We start from the raw sequence: 25,441 nt of genomic DNA, 5'->3' as shown, positions 1-25,441 counted from the left end.
TTGAAACAAAAGTCTACACCTCACACACATGGTTCTGGCCTTACAGAAAAGAAGACACCTGTACCATGTCAGATATAGAGTTGAAATGTATCACATTTTGAGTTTACGTCCCAATGTTACACTTTATTTATACACATCACAGAAGACTGCAGTATAACAAGATCAATTGACATAGAAACACCACATGATAATTTCAAAATGTATAATGTTGTTTAATTATGAAATGATGAGAAATATTAGTAACATTCCACCCATGAGGCCACTAGAGGGAGATTTTGTCATTTGACTGCAGGAAAGTGCTTCAACACCTTTGTATAGGCCTCCTAATAAAATATCATGAAACAAATTACAATCACTTAAAACACAGTGTGAAGTGTATTATATTGCGTGGGTTTCTTATTACCTATCATACATATTGTCTGCCATAAAGGCCCAGTCTGTCTCTCCAAGCCACTGTGAGTGTTTGGGAGGGAGGGGTGAGGATCACGTGAAATCCACGGAGATACCAAATTAAATCAGATGAAATGATGACGATACCAAGGAGTATAAAACAGAACAACATGAACAGTCTCTGTGGGAGGATATCAGCTTGTCTATGAGCAGGAGGATCTCTCTGCATCTATCGGACCAGTCTGACAATGTCTCTTCTTCTGTGGTGGTCTCTATACTACCCTGTCTCTATTTCCCCTCTGACAGAAGCCACCTCTACCCAGCCAGCCTGCTCCCCACAGGGGGCCTTTGAGCTACCTGGGTTCTCAGCCCAGGGTGACTTCCTGATGGGGGGGATCTTTCCCCTTCACTACCGGGTGGAGCTGCCTGGCACGGACTACACCCACCAGCCCCTGGCAGCACTGTGTCAAGGGTGAGCTGAGTCACAGGGTCCTGGATGTGTGGCTCAAGTCCTACAGTTCTCTCTCTCTCTCTCTCTCTCTCTCTCTTTCTATCTCTCTCTCTCTCTCTCTCTCTCTCTCAATCTCTCTCTCTCTCTCTCTCTCTCTCTATGTGAGCTGAGTTACTGGGGGCCTGGATGTGTGGCTCAAGTCCTACAGTTTTCTCTCTTTCTCTCTCTCTCTTTCTCTGTCTCTCTCTTTCTCTCACACACTCTTTCTCTTAGCTCACATAGAGAGAGAGAGAGAGAGAGAGAGAGAGAGAGAGAGAGAGACTGGGGGCCCGGATGTGTGGCTCAAGGACTACTGTAAACAAGAGTTTGAGGAGAATAGGTTCTGATTGCCAGGTCCCATTGAGGACCTTTGACCTCTACTGTGAACTCTTGTCTACTATAATTCCATCTTCTCTCCTTTTCTGTGTATTCCTCCTTAACACCGTGTCCTGTGGTGGGATTGTTGCCACGTTCATTGAGATCAAATTTCTCGGTCTAGTTGTGTTGTTCAGACCAGACTGACCATCAGTGGAAGTGGAACACATTCTCATTTTCTCTCTCTCTCTCTCTCTCTCTCTCTCTCTCTCTCTCTCTCTCTCGCTCTCTCGCTCTCTCTCTCTCTCTCTCTCTCCCTCTCTCTCTCTCAGGTTTGACCCGAGGGCTTTCCGCTGGGCTCAGACCATGAGGCTGGCAGTGGAGGAAATCAACCAGAGTGAGCAGCTGCTGCCCAACCACACGCTGGGCTACAAGATCTTTGACTCGTGTGCCACACCAGTCACAGCTCTGAGAGCAGTCTTGGCGGTGCTGAACGGACATAGTGAAGAACAGAGCCCTATGTGTTCTGGTGCCAGCCCGTTAATAGCCATGGTAGGGGAGTCTGGCTCCTCACAGTCCATTGTTTTGTCCAGAACTCTGCAGCCCTTCAGAATCCCCATGGTGAGTGATGATGTGTTTATTTTGCAGGGTTCAGATCAGGGTTGTAGTGCTGCCAGAGCTCACCGGAACCTTGCTCCGCCACTTCTCACAGTGGGGCCTGTTTACTACAGTTAAATCCAAGCTGAATCAATTTCTGCAAATTCACATAATTTTCTATTAGTACTCTACAGAACTGAATAGAGTAAAGTGACTGTTTGATCAAAAACACCACTTCATTTCTTATGAGATTTTAGGATGATAAGTGGTCACATTTCCTTTCTCATCCGGCCTAAACTCAACATTGTGCCACAGCGTTTGAAATATAGTGCAGGTACAGTGAGCCTATGCTGTCTGTCACCACCATTCGCTCACAAAACCATAGTTAGGCCCTACATCACTCAATAAGATCTGAATGCATATTCCCACGACACTGGTTAAGATCAAATGATTGGATGGTTCACCAGTAAAACGAGAATAATTATCATTCACGATTGACAGATGGCCTATTTTAAAAGTAGGTAAGTCTAATTTGGTGTTTGACGGAATTAAAAACAGAACTATTTATTGAGACAATATGTGTGGGTGTGGCCAGACATTGCATTTGGAGGATGCCTTTTATGCGAATTCTAAACAGCTGTGTCAGTCAGTACAGACTTTGATTGAGAAATTATGACATTATTGTTTTAGAGTGTAAATAGCTAATCTACTATTCAAAGGGGAGGTTTGTCTGTGACTCTGAAAACACATTTAAAAGCGCTTATCAACAACTTGTGGCTAGAATTACATAGTTTGTTAACAAATAAATTAAGTATGGTGTCTTTTGTTTATGACTATTGTAAATACGATTAGCGCTCTCATAAATAACACATGATTTGTATATATGAATGTGTTTTATGTTTTGTAATAATGGTATTACATGCACACCTTGAAATTAACGTTTGCTTAAAATAGGTGTTCTATGTTCTTTCAGATCAGCTATTTCTCCACCTGCTCGTGCCTGAGTGACAGGCAAGAATACCCAACGTTCTTCAGAGTGGTTCCAAATGACGACTACCAGGTGAAGGCCATCGCCAGTCTGCTTCAGCGTTTCGGCTGGAAGTGGATCGGTGTGATCCGCGAGGACCACGACTACGGCCACTTCGCCCTGCAGGGCCTGAAGAGGGAGATCCAGAACACAGATGTCTGTCTGGCCTATGATGAGATGATCCCTAAAGACTACAGCAGAGAGAGGGTCCTGCAGATCCTGGAGGTGATGAGGCACTCCACAGCACGGGTGGTGATAGTCTTCTCTGGGGAGGGAGAGTTATACCCTTTCCTCAAGGAGTTTGTCAAGCAGAACATCACTGGTACCCAGTGGGTGGCCAGTGAGGCCTGGGTCACTGCCAATGTGCTGGCAGAGACTTATCCATTCCTGGATGGGACTATTGGCTTCGCCATCCGCTCAGGGAAAGTCCCAGGGCTCAGGGACTACCTGCAGACGGTGAACCCCCGCAGGTACCCCTCTAACCCCCTGGTGCAGCAGTTGTGGGAGGCTCTGTATGGCTGCTCTCCCTCTCTGTCCCCCTCCAGCACCCTGATGCCCCCCTGTTCAGGGCAGGAGACTCTTCTGGAGCAGCACTCAGCCTACATGAACACCTCCAGCCCCAGAGTGGCCTATAATGTGTACAAGGCTGTGTACGCCATCGCTCACTCACTGCACAACCTCCTCCACTGCCAGGCTGGGGCAGGACCCTTCCACAACCGCTCCTGTGCTCACAGCACCAACGTTCACCCCTGGCAGGTATGTGTCAATGACTTACTAAAGTGCGGGGCAAGCATATCATTATGTAAATAACTAAACAGATCAATGTTGAAAGGATTTTAGTGCATCAGCAAATGTAATTAGATGTAATTAAAGAATTAGACAATTATTTTCCTCTTATCATAGCTCCAGCAATATCTCCAGGACGTGTCCTTCAACGTATCTGGAGAAAATATGAACTTTGACCAGAAAGGGGACGCCATCCCGTCCTATGACCTCATCAACTGGCAGAGGGGGCCAAACGGAGGTCCCCGCTTTGTCACAGTAGGGCTGTATGATGGCTCAAAGGACGCTGGGAAGGAGCTGGCAATCCAGGAAGAGAAGATAGTGTGGGCGAGGCATCAGAGCAAGGCAAGCTGCTCACACTGTGTATTTAACCACATCAGATGCCAACTGTTGACGTTGTGTAGAGAGTCCTGGATGTAAGTTCCTCTGCATGGTGAATGTAGACATATTATTATAGTTATTTTTAAACAGGTTTGCAGGTTGATGAGTTCCAATGCTTGATGTCCCATTCTTATTCTCTAACCATCCTACTAGAACTGTCAGTGAGATTTCTCCAATTATCTCATATTGAGTGACCTCTAGTGGCTGGAATAATATGAGTATTCAGGTAGCATTAAATAGTCTGAAGGTATTGATCTTTGATTTGTTCAGCTGGTGGTCTCCGTGTGCAGTGCCAGCTGTGCTCCAGGATCCAGGAAGGCTGTCCGTCGTGGGGAACCTCTGTGCTGCTTTGACTGTGTACCATGTGACAGCGGCAAGATTAGTAATCAGACAGGTGAGGACTCTGATTTACCCTAATCAATATAGTGATTTACCTGTAGATTAGTAATCAGACAGGTGAGGACTCTGATTTATGTTAATCAATATAGTGACTTACCTGTAGATTAGTAATCAGACAGGTGAGGACTCTGCTTTATGTTAATCAATATAGTGACTTATTTGTAGATAATTAATCAGACAGGTGAGGATTTATATACGATAATCAATATAATGACTTACCTGCAGATTATTAATCAGACAGGTGAGGATTTATACACCCTAATCAATTTAATAACCTACCTGTAGATTAGTAATCAGACAGGTGAGGACTTATATACCCTAATCAATATAATAATTTACCTGTAGATTAGTAATCAGACATGCGAGGACTCTGATTTATGTTAATCAATAGAACAACTTCCTTTTGGTAGATTTGATATAGTCTCTCTAGGTGCAGTTGAGTGCACTATGTACATCCTGTCCGTGTGTTGTGTTAAAAAGGGCCAGCAGCACGTCCTCCTCCAGTCGTCTTATTCCTGTAGCCTCCTTTAACCCTAAAAGGTATTTTTTGTTTAATAGTACCAACGGGTAATGGCCCAATTTACCTCAAATTGGTAATGATTGCAAAGAGACACTGTTTGTCAAGCAGAAACACTTTTTATTTTATTAACCATTTAGTAACACAAGAAAATTGTTTAAATTCCCCAAAATAAGCATATATTTTTTACATGAATTATTTTTGTTGTTGTATTTTTACTGTTTTTTTATTTGTTTTGATTTATTATGATCCCCATTAGCCGACGCCATTGGCGACAATTAGCCTTACTCGGGGTTCGACATATTAACAACAAATACATTACAGACAAAAGACGTTACAATTTACAAACATTTACATACATGCAGTGTATGTGTTGATAAATGTGATACATTTCATCCACTTGTTATGAAGATTTGTTTGTTATTCATTCAAAGTGTTCTGTAATATTCAGAGGCTGAGAAATTGGCAATTGAGCTAATCTGTCATAATGGTGTGACTTAAGATGGCCACCGATATGGGCGATATAGGCGATAAAGATGGACACCGATATGGGCGATATAGGCGATAAAGATGGACACCGATATGGGCAATATAGGCGATAAAGCACCGGTGGCATCAGACTTTTAGCTCGAACTTTGGAACGCTATGGGCTATCAACTCAGATCCAATTGCATCTGAAAAATGGGACTCTGGACTTGGTATAGATACACTGACTGGAAACTAAACATGTATTTATAGTGCCTCCCTAGGGGCCAAATCTGGGGTGGCTCCATATCTATATATTTAAGGATACATTCATCTACCTCTCTGTGCCAAATTTGGTCACAAAGTTTAACTTTTGAGTTCACATTTTCATTTGAACCATTATGCACATCTAGTATACAAAGAAATTTCAGAAGGATAAAAAATAAAAGAGTTTGATATTATGACAATTTACCCTTGTTGTTACTTTAAGGGTTAACCTATGTACACCAGTCCCATTTTTGCCACCAAATGTCACTTACCTGTAGAATATCGCATGACTGCCTCACACACACAAAATTCCTAAGCTCTTTATCTCTGTTTTTCTGTGTAGATTCTATAGACTGCCATGAATGTCCCGAGGACTACTGGTCAAACGCTGATGGAACAATGTGCATCCCCAAAGTGGTGGAGTTCCTTTCCCATGATGCAATGGGGATAGCCCTGACGGTGATCGCTGTAGTGGGCGCCTGTCTGACCGTATCCATCCTGGCAGTCTTCCTCCATCACAGGACCACTCCCATCGTCCGCGTCAACAACTCTGAGCTGAGTTTCTTTATCCTTCTCTCCCTGACTCTGTGCTTCCTGTGTGCGCTGATGTTCATTGGGGAGCCCACCTCCTGGTCCTGCATGCTGCGCCACACCGCCTTCAGCATCACCTTCTCCCTCTGCATCTCCTGCATCCTGGGCAAGACTCTGGTGGTCTTGGCAGCCTTCACTGCCGCCAGGCCTGGGAACAACATTATGAAGTGGCTGGGGCCCAAACAGCAGAGGGTCATCATATTCTCCTGCACCCTGGTGCAGGTGCTGATCTGTGCTGCCTGGCTCATGGCTTCCCCTCCCTACCCCTCCAAAAATATCCAGGACCAACGCTCTAAGATCATTCTGGAGTGCAGTGTGGGCTCCCAACTGGCCTTCTGGTGCGTTCTGGGATACATCGGCCTCTTGGCCTGTCTGTGCTTCATCCTGGCTTTTCTGGCCCGGAAACTGCCAGGCAACTTTAATGAGGCCAAATTCATCACCTTCAGCATGCTGATCTTCTGTGCCGTGTGGATCTCCTTCATCCCTGCCTACGTCAGCTCTCCTGGGAAGTACACAGTAGCTGTAGAGATCTTTGCCATCCTGGCCTCCAGCTTTGGGCTGCTGTTCTGTCTGTTTGCTCCAAAATGTTACATCATCCTCCTGAAGCCAGAGAAGAACACTAAACAACATATCATGGGGAAGAAATAAAATGCATCGATTAATGAAGACACATTTATTTGTCAAAGTTCTCAGTTTACTTTTGACCTACTCTAAACCCAGAAATGAAATAGATGTTTATAGTGTCTTTGGGACATGTGGCAAGCTACAAATTGTACTTTTTTAGTTTAATTACTGTACCATTTTCCTGATCAAAGATATAGCTCCTTCAATCCGGCCTGTGAAACATAAAAAACTTTTTTTAACACTTTTTTCTCCCCAATTTCATGGAATCCAATTGTTAGTTATATTCTTGTCCCATCTCTGCAACTCCCGTACGGACTCAGGAGAGGCGAAGGTCTTAAGCCGTGCGTCCTCAGAAACACAACCCAGCCAAGCCGCACTGCTTCTTGACACATTGCCCACTTAACCCGGAAGCCAGCCATACCAATGTGTCAGAGGAAACACTGTACACTTGGCAACCATGTATGCGCACGCCCTGCCACAGGAGTTGCTAGAGCGCGATTGGCCAAGGAAATATTGGCCTGCCAAACCCTCTCCTAACCCGGGCGACGCTGGGCCAGCTGTGCACCACCTCATAGGTCTCCCAGTCATGGCCAGCTGTGACACAGTCTAGGATCGAACCCGGGTCTGTAGTGATGCCTCAAGCACTGCGAAGTAGTGCCTTTGACTGCAGCACCACTCTGCAAATAGATTTAAACAAACAATTGGTCCCCAAAGACACACGTCACTCCGTTGAATTTCAAAATCCCGATGTGACCCTCTTGCCAAAAAGTTTGCCTACCCCTGATCTAGAGAGAGGTTTAGTTATGCTACGTTTTTGTTTGAACAATTATTGTTTCATTATTATTTGACAGTAGTTTTAAAGATATATTCTTTTTTTATTGTTTTAACTTAGCAATTTTACTGTGTTATCTTCCTTTTTCATATTATTCTGGTTACTAAGCATTGCTTTTTGTCCTTTGAAAACAAAATGGTGCATCTCAAGAGATTTCATCCTGAAAACTGTCCAAAAAATAAAGAATTAAACGCTACAGCATTTGAATTGTGCTACCAGAGGTTTTACACACTATAATGCTAATGCTATGTGGTACAGTGGCTTGTGTAAGCATTCATCCCCCTTGGCATTTTTCCTGTTTTGTTGCCTCACAACCTGACATTAAAATGGATTGTGGCGGGGTTTGTTTAATTTGATTTACTCAACATGCCTACCCCTTTGAAGATGCAAAATATGTTTTTTATTGTGAAACAAACAAGAAATATTACAAAAAAACACAACACTTGAGCATGCATAACTATTCCCCCCCCCCCCACAAAGTCAATACTTTGTAGAGCCACTGCAAGTCTCTTGGGGTATGTCTCTATAAAAACGTGGCACATCTAGGCACTGGGATTTTTGCCCATTCTTCAAGGCAAACTGATCCAGCCCCTTCAAGTTGGATGGGTTCCACTGGTGTCCAGCAATCTTTAAGTCATACCACAGATTCTCAATTGGATTGAGGTCTGGGCTTTGACTAGGCCATTTCAAGACATTTAAATGTTTCCCCTTAAACCACACAAGTGTTGCTTTAGCAGTATTCTTAGGGTTATTGTCCTGCTGGAAGGTGAACCTCCGTCCCAGTCTCAAATCTCTGGAAGACTGAAACAGGAATTTTGCTGTATTTAGCACCATCCACCATTCCTTCAATTCTGACCAGTTTCCCAGTCCCTACCGATGACAAACATCCCCACAGCATGATGATGCCACCATGCTTCACTGTGGGGATGGTGTTGTCGCGGTGATGGGAGGGGCTGGGTTTGCACAAGACATAGCGACTTCCTTGATGGCCAAAAAGCTCAATTTTAGTCTCATCTGACCAGAGTACCTTCTTCCATATGTTTGCGGAGTCTCCCACATGCCTTTTGGCGGACACCAAAGGAGTTTCCTTATTTTTCTCTTTAATTAATGATCGGACCCTTTTTTTCAATTTTCGCCTAAAATGACACCCCCAAATCTAATTGCCTGTAGTTCAGGCCCTGAAGCAAGGATATGCATATTCTTGGTACCATTTGAAAGGAAACACTTTGGAGTTCTTGGAAATGTGAAAGAAATGTGGGAGAATATAACACAATATATCTGGTAAAAGATAATACAAAGAAAAATAACAATAGTTCGTTTGTATATATTTGGTTCAATCATCTTTGAAATGCAAGAGAAAGGCCATAATGTTTTATTCCAGCCCAGGTGCAATTCATACAGGGTATGTGCAAAGTTTTAGAATGATCCAATGAACCGTTCAAAATGTTGTATTAAGACTGCCCAAATGTGCCTAATTTGTTTATTAATTACTTTTCATGTTCAAAATTGTGCACTCTCCTCAAACAATAGCATGGTAGTATTTCACTGTAATAGCTACAGTAAATTGGACAGTGCAGTTAGATTAACAAGAATTTAAGCTTTCTGCCAATATCAGATATGTCTATGTACTGGAAAATGTTCTTGTTACTTACAACCTCATGCTAATCGTATAAGCCTACGTTAGCTCAACCGTCCCACAGGAGACCCACCAATCCTGAAGAAGTTTTAAGAAATGGCTTTTTCCTGGCCATTCTTCCGTAAAGCCCCGCCTGTCTTCCGTAAAGCCCAGCTCTGTGGAGTGTACGGCTTAAAGTGGTCCTATGGACAGATACTCCAATCTCCGCTGAAGAGCATTGCAGCTCCTTCAGGGTTATCTTCGGTCTCTTTGTTGTCTCTGATTAATGCCCTCCTTGCCTGGTCCGTAGGTTTTGGTGGGCGTCCCTCTGTTGGCAGGTTTGTTGTGGTGCCATATTCTTTCCATTTTTTATAATGGATTTAATGGTGCTCCGTGGGATGTTCAAAGTATCTGATATTTTTTTATAACCCAACCCTGATCTGTACTTCTCCACAACTTTGTCCCTGACCTGTTTGGAGAGCTCTTTGGTCTTCATAGTGTCACTTGCTTGGTGGTGCCCCTTGCTTAGCGGTGTTGCAGACTCTGGGGCCTTTCAGAACAGGTGTATATATACTGAGATCATGTGACAGATCATGTGACACTTAGATTGCACACAGGTGGACTTTTATTGAACTAATTATGTGACTTATAAAGATAATTGATTGCACCAGATCTTATTTAGGGGCTTCAAAGCAAAGGGGGTGAAAACATATGCACCCACTTTTCAGTTTTCAATTTAATTTAAATTAATATCACTTCACCAATTTGGACTATTTTGTGTATGTCCATTACATGAAATCTAAATAAAAATCAATTTAAATTACAGGTTGTAATGCCACAAAATAGGATAAATGCCAAGGGGATGAATACTTTTGCAAGGCACTGTTGCTTGATAAACAAACTGTAATCATACCCTCATCCCCAGCCTAGACACCCTTTTATAGTACAGTATAAATTTGTAATGATGTGATGATGTCATATGCCTTCTAAACAGATGTCCAATCCAGGGCTTGTCTTGTCAGTGATGAGATGCAGAGAGACGACAGGTCATATATATAACTGCTCTCCTGTCCTCTCTCTGACTGTTAGAGGGGATAGGTGTGAGTGAAGATGTCTCTGCTGTTCTTGTGGTCTCTATCTTCCTCCCTCACACTCAGCCCATCCTCCACCCTAGCCACAGACTCAGAGTGTGTTCTGCTGAGTGGCTTTGATCCTGGGTTTGTGGCTGATGGTGACTTTGTCATTGGGGGTATTTTCCCCCTGCACTACAACCAGGAGATGCCAGACGTCAACTACACCTACCAACCAACAGCCGTCAGGTGCAATGGGTGAGTTTTCAGTGTTAACCAGTAATACTCTATTTGATCTGTAACCTCTTTCCTTCATGTAGTTTCCAGTTCTATTTGACTCCTTTTATCGTCACTTTCTCCTCTGTTTTTTTCCTCCCCTCCTCTCCTCCTCCTCCTCATCCTTCCTTCCTCCTCTCTCGCTCTCTCTCCTTATCCTTCCTCTACTCCTCATCTTTCTCTCTCTCTCTCTCTCTCTTTCTCTGTGTATTCAGGTTTGATCCGAGGGCTTTCCGCTGGGCTCAGACCATGAGGCTGGCGGTGGAGGAGATCAACCAGAGTGAGCAGCTGCTGCCTAACCACATGCTTGGCTACAAGATCTTTGACTCGTGTGCCTATCCTCTGACAGGGCAGAGGGCTGCTCTGGCAATGTTGAATGGACTGGGCCAGGCTCACACTCACGTGTGTTCTGGTGCCTCTCCTCTCCTGGCTGTTATCGGAGAATCCGGTTCTGCTCAGTCTATTGTCGTATCCAGAATCCTGCAGCCCTTTAAAATACCCATGGTAGGGCTCCACTAAGAGTATTTAGCTTTGAATTATTTCACTTATTGATCAACTGCACTCATGATACTTTCTGGACAACCTTTCTGGTTCTCTGTGTTTAAATATGTATATGAAGAGGTCATTTCCAAAAACGCTATATACACTGATTTGTGTTTTTGTTCATCAGAAGTGATTGCTTGTGGGTACATTCATGTGTGTGTAACATATTACTGTTCTCAGATTTTTTAATTGAAAGATTTTAGAAAATGTGTTTATTTGAAAAACACTATATAGCCATTGTTTAGCTGCAATGGAATGTACATATCCTGTCTATTTGACTGTGACATGTGATTGTCTCACTGAGCTATAGATAAATCCACTTACTGTAAGTCACTCTGGATAAGAGCATCTGCTATATGACTCAATTGTAAAATGTAAATGTTTTACTTACAGATCTCATATTACTGTATTTAATTATTATGATTATGATTATATATATTACTTGTGTAAAACCTAGCAGTCCTACTTATTTCTCTGAAAATGAGGCAGATGTATATCATTTAGCAAAAAAACATGATTATTTGTCTCTCTGAAATGAAACCATCAAGTGATAGATTTAAACAAATACATGTATCATTAAACAACCCCATGCCATGATTAGATAGTGAAATAACACAGCAATCTCTTTAACCATTTCAGCAATAAAAGCTCATTAGCAATAAAAGCTAATTTACCAACATTTCTGAAAATGTATACACAGCGTTTTGGAAAGAAACTCTTCAAATGAGTGTTCTTGTGTCTGTGTTGTAGAAAGAATGAGTGTTCTTGTGTCTGTGTTGTAGAAAGAATGAGTGATTTACGAACAACGTCTTTCCTCAGATCAGCTACTTCTCTTCGTGCGCGTGCCTCGGTGACAGGAGGAAGTACCCCACCTTCTTCAGAGTAATCCCCAACGATGACTACCAGGTGAAGGCCTGCAATTAAATTTAAAAAAGGATTAGGCAATGATCTCATGAATCTCAGGATTCTTCAGGAAGTATTTCTGAAGTGGATCTCCTTGCAGTCAACTTAAATGGAGTGAAGCAGAGTATGTTCACTTCCTGGTCTGTTACAACATAGTTTCTGTCTAATCTTCCCTTTCTTCTATCCCAGGTGAAGGCTATGGCTCAGCTGCTGGTACGGTATGACTGGCGCTGGGTGGGGGTGGTGCGTGGGGACCATGAATATGGGCACTTTGCCCTACAAGGGCTGCTGAGGGAGCTAAAGGGGACGGGGGTGTGTGTGGCCTACCAGGAGATGATCCCTCTGCTCTACAATCAGCAAAGGGCCCTGGAGATCATAGAGGTATGAAGAGAGGGAGAGAGACTGTTTTGTCCCTGACGCAAATGTGTCTTGCATATTTAAAAAAGAATAAACAAGTACTATACAAAATTAAAAGTTATATCTCTCCCTGTCTTCTCTCTCCCCACCCTGTCTCCTTCTCTCTCCTTCCTCTCTCCTCTTCTGCCTCCATCTCTCCCACCTTTACCCTCCATTATTTTCTCATCTCTCCCCTCTCGCTCTCTTCTCTCTAGGTCATGCGTAGCTCCACAGCGCGGGTAGTGGTGGTGTTCTCTGCCGAGGGGGAAATGACCCCTTTCCTGAAGGACTACATGGCACAGAACATCACAGGGATCCAGTGGGTGGCCAGCGAGGCCTGGGTCACTGCCTCTCTCTTCACCACCAGCGAGTACTTCCCCTACCTGGGGGGCACCATCGGCTTTGGTATCAGGCAGGGACAAATCCCAGGGCTCCGGGACTACCTGCAGACGGTGAACCCCCGCAGGTACCCCTCTAACCCCCTGGTGCAGCAGCTGTGGGAGGCTCTGTACGGCTGCTCTCCCTCTCTGTCCCCCTCCAGCACCCTGATGCCCCCCTGTTCAGGGCAGGAGACTCTTCTGGAGCAGCACTCAGCCTACATGAACACCTCCAGCCCCAGAGTGGCCTATAATGTGTACAAGGCTGTGTACGCCATCGCTCACTCACTGCACAACCTCCTCCACTGCCAGGCTGGGGCAGGACCCTTCCACAACCGCTCCTGCGCTCACAGCACCAACGTTCACCCCTGGCAGGTATAGGTATTGTAACTATCTGGACCGTTTGAAAAAATTATTCAACAGATCATCTGCTGTACCTGTTCAATATCTGTCTTCTCTAGCACATCCATATGCTAATTGACAGCTATAGGGCTTCATACCACTCTGCAAAAAATATCACATAATATATTTTTTCCTGATTTTGCAATGTTTCTTCGAAGCTGCAGCACTATCTACAAGAACTTGCCTTTTACATTTCTGGGGAGGAGGTGAACTTTGACCTGAAAGGGGATTCCATCCCGTACTATGACATCATCAACTGGCAGAGGGGCTCGGGTGGGAACATGGAGTTCATCAACGTCGGTCTGTTCGACGGAGCAAAGGCCTCTGGGAAGGAGTTGGTGATCCAGGAGGAGAAGATCGTGTGGGCGGGGCATCAGAGCAAGGCAAGCTGCTCACACTGTGTATTTAACCACATCAGATGCCAACTATTGACGTTCTGTAGGGTGAGGTGGAGGTAAGTAGGTGGAATGGGATAGGTTGGGATTTGATGAAATACTGTGATTCCAATGTAAGATGCATGTTGGTCTTGCAATGTCTCCCTGTCACATAGTGTCAAGTTAAAAATAATAGTAATGAAGACAATACATTTTATGCTAAATGTATACAACTGGTTCACAGTGAACCAGCTTAATCAGTGTTCTCTCTGTGGTGTTCAGCTGGTGGTCTCCGTGTGCAGTGCCAGTTGTGCTCCAGGATCCAGGAAGGCTGTCCGTCGTGGGGAACCTCTGTGCTGCTTTGACTGTGTACCATGTGACAGCGGCAAGATTAGTAATCAGACAGGTTAGGACTCTGATTTATCCTAATCAATATAATGACTTACCTGTAGATTAGTAATCAGACAGGTTAGGACTCTGATTTACCCTAATCAATATAATGACTTACCTGTAGATTATTAATCAGACAGGTTAGGACTCTGATTTACCCTAATCAATATAATGACTTACCTGTAGATTAGTAATCAGACAGGTTAGGACTCTGATTTACCCTAATCAATATAATGACTTACCTGTAGATTATTAATCAGACAGGTTAGGACTCTGATTTACCCTAATCAATATAATGACTTACCTGTAGATTATTAATCAGACAGGTTAGGACTCTGATTTACCCTAATCAATATAATGACTTACCTGTAGATTAGTAATCAGACAGGTGAGGACTCTGATTTATGTTAATCAATAGAACAACTTCATTTTGGTAGATTTTATATGGTCTCTCTAGATCCAGTTGAGTGCATTATTTTTGTAATTTTTTTTATTTAACCTTTTTTTAACTAGGCAAGTAAATAAATTCTTATTTACAATTACAGATTTTTACCTTGTCAGCTTGAGGATTCGATCTAGCAACTATGCACATCCTGTCTGTGTGTTGTGTTGATGCTGGCAGAAAGGGCCTGAGGTTGTCCAGCAGCACGTCCTCCTCCAATCGTCTTATTCCTGTAGCCTAAAAGTTATTTTTTGTTTAATAGTACCAACGGGTAATGGCCCATTTTACCTCAAATTGGTAATGATTTCAAAGAGACACTGTCTGTCAATCAATAACACTTTTTATTTTAATAACCATTTAGTAACACAAGAAAATTGTTTAAATTCCCCAAAATAAGCATATATTTTTGACATTAAATATTTTTGACATTAAATATTTTTTACATTAAATATTTTTGACATTAAATATTTTTGACATTAAAAAATATATATATGTTTTTTGATTTGATTTGATTTATTATGATCCCCATTAGCCGACGCCACTTTTTTATTTTATTTTCCCTTAGTAACACAAGAACATTGTTTAAATTCTCCAAAATAAGAATATATGTAAAACATTCCACACGTTAATCGTCAACAAAAAAAAACAGATCTTTGTTTTTATCAGATTTTTGGATCAATTTCATCCATAGGCACTAGTGTGTATTGATAAATGTCATACATTTCATCCACTTGTTATGAACTTGATTTGTTATTCAATCAAACTGTTCTGTAATACTCAGAGGCTGAGAAAATGGTGGTTGAGCTAACCTGATACCGGTACGACCTAAAATGGCCGATAATGGCTCTAACATTTGACTTTTCGCTCGAACATTTTAAATGCTATGGGCCTATCAACTCAGTTCCAATTGCATATGAAATATCGACTCTGGACTTTGTATAGAGATATTGACTGGAAGCTAAATAAGAATTTACATTTGAGTTATTCTTTAGTTCTAGTGGCTGCCACACCCCCCTCGCCCAAGGGCCAAATCTAGAGTGGCTCCATATCTGCAATGCATTTGGAAAGTATTCAGGTCCCTTCCCTTGTTTCACATTTTGTTATGTTACAGCCTTATACTAAAATGGATTAAATATAAAATGTTTCCACATCAATGTACACACAATACCGCATAATGACAAATTAAAACAGAAATACCTCATTTAAATAAGTATTCAGACCCTGTGCTATGAGACTCGAAATTTAGCTCAGGTGCATCATGTTTCCATTCATCATCCTTGAGATGTTTATACAACTTGACTGGAGTCCCCTTGTGGTAAATTCAATTGATTGGACATGATTTTGAAAGGCACACACCTGTCTATATAAGGTCACACAGTTGACAGTGCACTTCAGAGCAAAATACTAGCCATGAGTTCGAAGGAATTGCCCGTAGAGCTCCGAGATAGGATCGTGTCGAGGAACAGATCTGTCGAAGGGTACCAAAATATTTCTGGTCCGCAAGAACACAGTGGTCTCCATCATTCTTAAATGGAAGAAGTTCGAAACCAGCAACAATCTTCCTAGAGCTGGCTGCCCGGCCAAACTGAGCAATTGGGGAAGAAGGGCCTTGGTCAGGGTGGTGAACAAGAACCCGATGGTCTCTCTGACAGAGCTCCAGAGTTCCTCTGTGGAGATTGGAGAACCTTCCAGAAGGACAACCATCTCTCCAGCAATCCACCAATCAGACCTTTATGTGGCCAGACTGAAGCCACTCCTCATTAAAAGGATCTTCTCAGGACCTCAGACTGGGATGAAGGTTCACCTTCCAACAGGACAACGACCCTAAGCACACAGCCAAGTCAGGTAGTGGCTTCGGCGCAAGTCTCTGAATGTCCTTGAGTGGCCCAGCCAGAGCCCGGACTTGAACGCCATCGAACATCTCGAGAGACCTGAAAATAGCTGTGCAGCTACGCTCCCCATCCAACCTGACAGAGCTTGTGATGATCTGCAGAGAAGAATTGGAGAAACTCCCCCAAAACAGGTGTGCCAAGGTTGTAGCGCCATACCCCAAAAAACTTGAAGCTGTAATCCCTGCCAAAGGTGCTTCAACAAAGTACTGAGTAAAGGGAATAGTGAATACTTATGTAAATGTGATTCTTGCATTTTTTTTTATTAATACACTTGCAAAACTGTCAAATCTGTTTTTGCTTTCTCATTGTAGGGTATTGTCTATAGATTAATGAGTGGAAAAAAAACAATTTAATACATTTTAGAATAAGGCTGTAATGTAACAAAATGTGAAAAAAGTCAAGGGATCTGAATACATTCCGAATACACTGTATATCTTTTCAGGGTACAGACATCTACTTCTCTGTGCCAAATGCTCTGTCACAAAGTTGAAAATTGAGTCAACATTTTCAGCTTAGCCACTGTGTACCAATAGTGTACAAAATATAACATTTTTCATTTCCCTGTATTAACGTTTCTCTGTCAAAAAAAAAAAGAGTTTTGAAATTATGACAATTTACTCTTGTTGGTGTTTAAGACTTATGATCTGTACACCAGTTCCACATCTGCTACCAAATGTCACTTACCTGTAGGATATCGCCTGACTGCATCACATACCCATCAATGATAAATTAATATTCTCTTTCTCTCTGTTTTTCTGTATAGATTCTATAGACTGCACAGAATGTCCCGAGGACTACTGGTCAAACGCTGATGGAACAATGTGCATCCCCAAAGTGGTGGAGTTCCTTTCCCATGATGCAATGGGGATAGCCCTGACAGTGATCGCTGTAGTGGGCGCCTGTCTGACCGTGTCCATCCTGGCAGTCTTCCTCCATCACAGGACCACTCCCATCGTCCGCGTCAACAACTCTGAGCTGAGTTTCTTTATCCTTCTCTCCCTGACTCTGTGCTTCCTGTGTGCGCTGATGTTCATCGGGAAGCCCACCTCCTGGTCCTGCATGCTGCGCCACACCGCCTTCAGCATCACCTTCTCCCTCTGCATCTCCTGCATCCTGAGCAAGACTCTGGTGGTCTTGGCAGCCTTCACTGCCGCCAGGCCTGGGAACAACATTATGAAGTGGCTGGGGCCCAAACAGCAGAGGGTCATCATATTCTCCTGCACCCTGGTTCAGGTGCTGATCTGTGCTGCCTGGCTCATGGCTGCCCCTCCCTACCCCTCCAAAAATATCCAGGACCAACGCTCTAAGATCATTCTGGAGTGCAGTGTGGGCTCCCAACTGGCCTTCTGGTGCGTTCTGGGATACATCGGCCTCTTGGCCTGTCTGTGCTTCATCCTAGCTTTTCTGGCCCGGAAACTGCCAGGCAACTTTAATGAGGCCAAGTTCATCACCTTCAGCATGCTGATCTTCTGTGCCGTGTGGATCTCCTTCATCCCTGCCTACGTCAGCTCTCCTGGGAAGTACACAGTAGCTGTAGAGATCTTTGCCATCCTGGCCTCCAGCTTTGGGCTGCTGTTCTGTCTGTTTGCTCCAAAATGTTACATCATCCTCCTGAAGCCAGAGAAGAACACTAAACAACATCTCATGGGGAATAAAAAGTAATTAATGAGTAATACAAAATGTATTTTTCCTTATGTGCTTTTGTTACTTAAAATGTACAGTTTATCATATATGGGCTACAATCTGCACTGAGTATACAAAACATTAACAACACCTGATCTTTCCATGACATAGACAAACCATCTGAATCCAGGTAAAAGCTAAGATCCCGTATTGATGTCACTTGATACATCTACTTCAATCATTGTAGATGAAGGAGAGGAGATGGGTTAAAGAATGATTTTTAAGCCTTGAGACATGGATTGTGTATGAAAGATTAGTGGATTCTGTGTGGGTTGCAGGACAGGTAGGATGACTGACAGTGAAGGTGAACAGGTGGTCACGTGTCAGGTGACAGAGGAATGGATGAGACTGAGGCAGGAATTCCTTTAACCATAAAGTGGTATATTTACTAGTCTGTGCTTCATAACAAAGGAAACAGAATAACATCCAATCAAATTCATATATCACAAAGATCCAATTATAACAATCATTCATTCTTAACATACTTAGGTAATTTATTTCAATAAGAAATCAACAGAAATCATCCTTGAGTCATTTAAGCTCATAACTATTCATCATAATCATGAGAAGACTAATACAAATAATTCAATCAGTGATCGGTTATTCAATCTATAATCCCCATCAGTTTGATATCAGAATTGATCAGTTCAGCAAACAATGACGTTTCATATTTCACCCTTTCAAGTCTTCATATGTACATGTAATTTCATGACATATTAACCAGATATCGATGGCATAATTGGCCTGTGATGATCTGCAGGGCCCTAATCATTGACCATTTACATTACACAATAGGCTTGAAGCGTGCGCTCCAAGCCGCGCTCTCCGCGGTATTAACTATAATCAATAATTGATTATTTTTTGCCCGCTCTTCCAATGGCAACAGATAGTTCAGATGAAAAGGTAACAGATTCGGTGGTAAAAGATTCTGTGGATTTACGTGGATTCATGGACGCACATAAGTTCTGGATTAGAAAGCAGAAGAGAAAGCAGCGAGATAGGGCAATGGCGATTTCCTACTTTCAATAATTTTTATGACCTGTCTGACATTTCCACCTGACATAATTAAAGCACCCCTGGCCCAGCTGAGTAAGTGGCCGTGAATTAAAGGATTCTTCCACCAACTCCATGGGCCTTTTCTACAGCGTGTGTGTGTGTCATTCAGAGGGTGAATGGGCAAGACAAAATATTTAAGTGCCTTTGAAAGGGGTATGGTAGTAGGTGCTAGGTTTGTGTCAAGAACTGCAAAGGTGCTGTTTTTTTCACACTCAACTGTTTCCCTTGTGTATCAAGAATGGTCACCACCCAAAGGGCATCCAACCAACTTGACACATCTGTGACAAGCATTGGAGTCAACATGGGCCAGCATCCCTGTGGAACTCTTTTGATACCTTGTAGAGTCCATGCCACGACAAATTGAGGCTGTTCTGAAGGGAAGATGAGGGGGGCAACTCAATATCAGGAATTTGTTCCTAGTGTTTAGTAAACTCCATGCACTATATTGAAAATGTTGTTTAACAATGTGTATCTTCCACCTCTGCAACCTTTGAGTAGAAACTTGATGCTTGCAAATAAGGAGTTACAAAAAAAATTAAATGTATATTTATTCATCTGGATTTATTGTTGTTACTCTAATTCATTGATTCACTTGGGATACAAAAATATCAAAACCCTAACAAAAATTAGGGCACAGAGTTTTCACATTCTATTAATGGATTTTATTTATTTTTTACTTTGGGGGAAATACTGTATAGAGCCAGCAGGCCAAGAGTACTAGATTGTAAGATACATACTGTTTAGAGCCACCAGGCCAAGAGTACTAGATTGTAAGAGAAGTACTGTTTAGAGCCAGCAGGCCAAGAGGACTAGACTGCAAGTGCCAAGAGGACTATTAGGCCTGGTGTTACCACATCAACCCTTTCTTAGTGTTCCTCTCTGGTCTCAGCCTGGTGTTACTACGTCATCCCTTTCTAGTGTTTCTCTCTGGACTTACTAAGATGATGTAACATTTAGGGGCAAAGATGCACAGCAGCAGACTAGAGGACTAAAGGATAAAACTAGAGGATAAGATGGTGAATATCTCCACAGCTACAGTGTACTTCCCAGGAGAGCTGACGTAGGCAGGGAGGTGTTTGTGTCCCAGGAAGGCTAGGAGGAGACAGAGCGAGACCAGCAGGCTGACGTAGCCCAGTGCCAGTTAGAACCCATCTACACATGTCCTCAGGGCAGTACTAGGTTTGTCATTTCCGGTCCCAACTTGCAGACTTGTTTACATGCTGCTGTGCGTTTTGTTGCCAACCTTACTTTGCTACCTGACAACTTCATGTTTTTTTTGTTTTTTTACCATTTATATTTTTAGTTTTTCCCTCACTCAACTTTTTTAAATTAAACTTTTTCACTCCGGACGTTTTATCTGGACATGGTTTGTCAGGACTTCCAACAGCCGAGTATTAACATTAACAAGATGCATTCTAATTGCAGTCGCTGTACTCAGTATATGCAGGAGAACGATCGCCTTACGGTGAGGATAGCTGTGCTGCAAGCCCAGCTTCAGACGCAATCGTTAGGCAAGGGTAGTTTCAGTGTAGGAAAGGATGAAACAGCGTCTGTGCCACCAGTAAGTACAGAGAGTAACGTTAGTATAAATCCCCTCGCACGGTCCCCGCAGCCAGACAACTTTCTCATGGCTTCTGGAGGGAAATGTGGTTGTCCCCATGAAGCAGCGAGTCGGAGTCAGAGCCCGAACATTCTCTGGTCTCTACCTCCCGTTACGGGGTCTGAGACGCCAAAGGCTCCCACCATTAGCTCTGACAAATTGAAAACCCTAGTCATTGGTGACTCCATTACCGCAATATTAGACTTAAAACGAATCATCCAGCGATCATACACTGTTTACCAGGGGGCAGGGCTACCGACGTTAAGGCTAATCTGAAGATGGTGCTGGCTAAGGCTAAAACTGGCGAGTGTAGAGAGTATAGAGATATTATTATCCACGTCGGCACCAACGATGTTAGGATGAAACAGTCAGAGGTCACCAAGCGCAACATAGCTTCCGCATGTAAATCAGCTAGAAAGATGTGTCGCATCAAGTAATTGTCTCTGGCCCTCTCCCAGTCAGGTGAAGTGATGAACTCTACAGCAGAGTCTAACAACTCAATCGCTGGTTGAAAACTGTTTTCTGCCCCTCCCAAAAGATAGCATTTGTAGATAATTGGGAATTTGTAGATTCTGGGACGCACCCACAAACAGGACCAGGCCTGGCCTGTTGAGGAGTGACAGACTCCATCCTAGCTGGAGGGGTGCTCTCATCTTATCTACGAACATAGACAGCGCTCTAACTCCCCTAGCTCCACAATGAAATAGGGTGCAGGCCAGGCAGCAGGCTGTTAGCCAGCATGCCAGCTTAGTGGAGTCTGCCACTAGCACAGTCAGTGTAGTCAGCTCAGCTATCCCCATTGAGACCGTGTCTGTGCCTCGACCTAGGTTGGGCAAAACTAAACATGGCTGTGTTCACCTTAGCAATCTCACTGGAATAAAGACCTCCTCCATTCCTGCCATTATTGAAAGAGATCGTGATACCTCACATCTCAAAATAGGGCTACTTAAGTCTTATTTGCGGAAAGTTTAATTCAGATAAGGAAAACAAAATAATAAATGTTGCTTAAATGGAAGCATCACCCACCACCACTTCTTCTACTACAACCCACCTGTGATGGCCCTCCTGTCCACACGATAGCGCTGTCTTCTATCTGCAGCTGTTGGCTGAGGGAGGGCAGAGCCATCATAGCTTCCTACCTTCTGGAACTTTATATATCCACTGCTGACCTTCTGCCAGTTAATAACATCATAGAAAGGAAGGGGCTTCCCGTTGTAATCAAACTGATTGGTGATATTTAGCCTCTTCAGGTGGTGTAAGAGCTGATGGAAAACTGATTGCTGAGATTCAGCCACCTCCGTTGGTGTTACATCTGATGGGAAAAGAGAGGGAGGTATGCAGTACCAACACTTAACATAGAGGGACGACTAAATATGACTAGAAATAGATTAATAATCGTGTTTACACCCGCACGCACACAGCCCCAAACACACATCGTTCCTATCAGTGTAAAACAGGTGCTGGTGTTACACTTCTCCTGAGCAATGGTATACTGCAGGTAGCCTAGTGGTTAGAGTGTTGGGCCAGTAACCGAAAGGTTGCTGGAATGAATCCCCGAGCTGACAAGGTAGAAATCTGTCGTTCTGCCCCTGAACAAGGCAATTAAATGCACTGTTCCCCGGTATGTCGTAGCCGGAGACTCCGGACCGTGGATCGTCACCGGAGGCTCCAGACCATGGATCGTTGCTGGAGGAACCAGACCGTGGATTGTCGCCGGGGACTCCGGACTGGGAACCCTCGCAGGAGTCTCCGGACTGGGAACCCTCACAGGAGTCTCCGGACTGCCGACCGTCGCTGGAGGCTCTGGACTGCCTACCGTCGCTGGAGGCTCTGGACTACTGACCGTCACTGGAGACCTGGTTCGTGAAGCTGGCACAGGGTGTACCGGACTGGGGAAACGCACAGGAGGACTGGTGCTTGGAGCTGGCACAGGACGTACCGGACTGGGGAGATGCACAGGAGGCCTGGAGTGTGGAGCCGGCACAGGACGTACCGGAGGCCGCACTGGAGGTCTGGAGCGTAGAGCTGTCACAACGTGTCCTGGACAGATGACAACCTTCGCACAGCAAGTGCAGGGAGCTGGCACTGGACGTACCGGGCTGTGGAGGCGCACTGGAGACACGGTGCGTAGAACCAGCACACATTGTACCGGAATGATAACACGCTCCTCAAAGCGAGTGCAGAGAGCTGGCACAGGACGTGCAGGGCTGGGGATGCGTACTGGAGACCTGGCGCGTGGGGCCAGGAACAGTCTACACCAAATAGCACGCTCCTCAGGACCAGAACGGAGAGCTGTCTCAGGTGGCATTAAACTGAGGACACGCTCCTTAGGTCGAATGTCGTGCCTCATGCACCAACACAACAGCTCTCTCATAACTCTCTCCTCCAATTTCCCCATCAACTCCGTAACTGTCTCTGACTCACTCCCTTCACTCCCCTCCAAGTTCACCTTCCTCTCGCAGAATGGCTCTGGATCACCCCTCGGCTCCGCCGACCACCCCGTGTGAACTGGCTATGGTTCCAAAACATTTTTTTGAGGCTGCTTCTCGGGCTTCCGTCGTGGCCGCGAACCCCGGTGTCGTTGTTGTTGCTCCTTCGCTGCCTCCGCCTGCTTCCATGGCAGGCTTCTGTCTCCTGCCATGATTTCGTCCCACGTCCAGGATGTCCTCCACTCCTGGATTTCCTCCCAGGCCCAGGATCCCTGCTCCTCCTGGGCACGCTGCTTGGTCCGTGGGTGGTGGAATCTTCTGTCACGCTCGTCTGAATGAATAAATATGCAACTCACCAAAAACAATACAGGAGAAAATGAAATGTGACGTTATGGGCTACTCACAGGCAGCTACACAAAAACAAGATCCCACAAATAGCAGGTGGGAAAAGGCTGCCTAAATATGATCCCCAATCAGAGACAACAAGAGACAGCTGCCTCTGATTGGGAAGCATACCAGGCCAACAAAGAAATAGAAAACATAGATTGCCCACCCTAGACAATTTGTCTTACAATGGACTGATGAACATCAAGGCTTTTAGAGATACTTTTGTAACCCTTTCCAGCAATAATGTGTGTGTTATTAGTGGAAGCACACTGTGTTTGTCTATTGTTGTGACATTTTTTGACCAATTTATGCAGAAATCCAGACAATTCCAATGTGTTCACATACTTTTTCTTGCCACAGTAACAGCAATAAGCAATGTGTTGATGTGTTGAAAAATTTAACACAAACATTATTGTAATCTCGCACCATTAAATTAGAAAATGTTCCTCAACAATTTGCATTGTAAGGAGGCGATTATTTAACTACGGTTTAGTAAACTGAAAAATACATGAACACATAAATGTGCACTTAACTCATTGCTTTTGCAATATGAAAATGTCGCCCATAGTCTCTGTTGTGTTGTCTAAAACTTTCTCGTCTTTCTTGACACCTGGAACATGTCGCTGGGCACAGTCTGCAGGAACGAGGGGTAGGAGAGTTTGTCCGTCAGACAGGCACAGGTGGCAAAGTAACTCACCTGGAGGAACTCACCTGGAGAAACTCACCTGGAGAAACTCACCTGGAGGAATGCACCTGGAGAAACTCACCTGGAGAAACTCACCTGGAGAAACTCACCTGGAGAAACTCACCTGGAGGAACTCACCTGGAGGAACTCACCTGGAGGAACTCACCTGGAGAAACTCACCTGGAGAAACTCACCTGGAGGAACTCACCTGGAGGAATGCACCTGGAGGAACTCAACTGGAGAAACTCACCTGGAGAAACTCACCTGGAGGAACTCACCTGGAGAAACTCACCTGGAGAAACTCACCTGGAGGAACTCACCTGGAGGAACTCACCTGGAGGAACGCACCTGGAAGAACTCACCTGGAGTAGTCTCACCTGGAGAAACTCACCTGGAGGAACTCACCTGGAGGAACTCACCTGGAGGAATGCACCTGGAGGAACTCACCTGGAGTAGTCTCACCTGGAGAAACTCACCTGGAGGAACTCACCTGGAGGAACGCACCTGGTGGAACTCACCTGAAGGAACTCACCTGGAGGAACGCACCTGGAGGATCTCACCTGGAGGAACGCACCTGGAGGAATCTCACCTGGAGGAACTCACCTGGAGGAACTCACCTGGAGGAACGCACCTGGAGGAACTCACCTGGAGGAACTCACCTGGAGGAACGCACCTGGAGGATCTCACCTGGAGGAATGCACCTGGAGGAACGCACAGGAGGACTGGTGCTTGGAGCTGGCACAGGACGTACCGGACTGGGGAGATGCACAGGAGGCCTGGAGTGTGGAGCCGGCACAGGACGTACCGGAGGCCGCACTGGAGGTCTGGAGCGTAGAGCTGTCACAACGTGTCCTGGACAGATGACAACCTTCGCACAGCAAGTGCAGGGAGCTGGCACTGGACGTACCGGGCTGTGGAGGCGCACTGGAGACACGGTGCGTAGAACCAGCACACATTGTACCGGAATGATAACACGCTCCTCAAAGCGAGTGCAGAGAGCTGGCACAGGACGTGCAGGGCTGGGGATGCGTACTGGAGACCTGGCGCGTGGGGCCAGGAACAGTCTACACCAAATAGCACGCTCCTCAGGACCAGAACGGAGAGCTGTCTCAGGTGGCATTAAACTGAGGACACGCTCCTTAGGTCGAATGTCGTGCCTCATGCACCAACACAACAGCTCTCTCATAACTCTCTCCTCCAATTTCCCCATCAACTCCGTAACTGTCTCTGACTCACTCCCTTC

The 25,441-nt window shown here is 44.5% G+C and overlaps 2 protein-coding genes across 3 annotated transcripts; both read left to right on the top strand.

Annotated features, from left to right (window-relative positions):
- The first annotated feature begins 638 nt into the window (after window positions 1–638).
- LOC109904924 (extracellular calcium-sensing receptor-like) lies at window positions 639–6,870 on the top strand. Its single transcript, XM_031791225.1, has 7 exons — window positions 639–862; window positions 1,528–1,816; window positions 2,766–3,289; window positions 3,365–3,575; window positions 3,723–3,923; window positions 4,254–4,377; window positions 5,975–6,870. The coding sequence occupies exons 1-7, from the start codon at window positions 639–641 to the stop codon at window positions 6,868–6,870; spliced, it is 2,469 nt and encodes an 822-aa protein (XP_031647085.1).
- A 3,103-nt stretch (window positions 6,871–9,973) lies between these two features.
- Window positions 9,974–19,654, top strand: LOC116353653 (extracellular calcium-sensing receptor-like). Of its 2 annotated transcripts, none has more exons than XM_031791223.1 (8): window positions 9,974–10,621; window positions 10,855–11,143; window positions 12,002–12,088; window positions 12,275–12,466; window positions 12,697–13,233; window positions 13,419–13,643; window positions 13,917–14,040; window positions 17,122–18,171. In XM_031791223.1, exons 1-8 carry the CDS (start codon window positions 10,404–10,406, stop codon window positions 18,018–18,020), a joined length of 2,571 nt encoding a protein of 856 aa, XP_031647083.1. In that variant the 5' UTR covers window positions 9,974–10,403; the 3' UTR covers window positions 18,021–18,171. The 2 variants fall into 2 exon arrangements, with proteins under 2 accessions (XP_031647083.1, XP_031647084.1); XM_031791224.1 differs by having other exon boundaries at window positions 10,111–10,621; window positions 13,425–13,643; window positions 17,122–19,654.
- Window positions 19,655–25,441: the final 5,787 nt, after the last annotated feature.

Source organism: Oncorhynchus kisutch, linkage group LG15 (assembly GCF_002021735.2).
Source record: "Oncorhynchus kisutch isolate 150728-3 linkage group LG15, Okis_V2, whole genome shotgun sequence".
Classification (NCBI taxonomy): Eukaryota; Metazoa; Chordata; class Actinopteri; order Salmoniformes; family Salmonidae; genus Oncorhynchus; species Oncorhynchus kisutch.
Note: the sequence above shows the minus strand (reverse complement) of the source record. Positions and strands in the feature narration are given on the sequence as shown.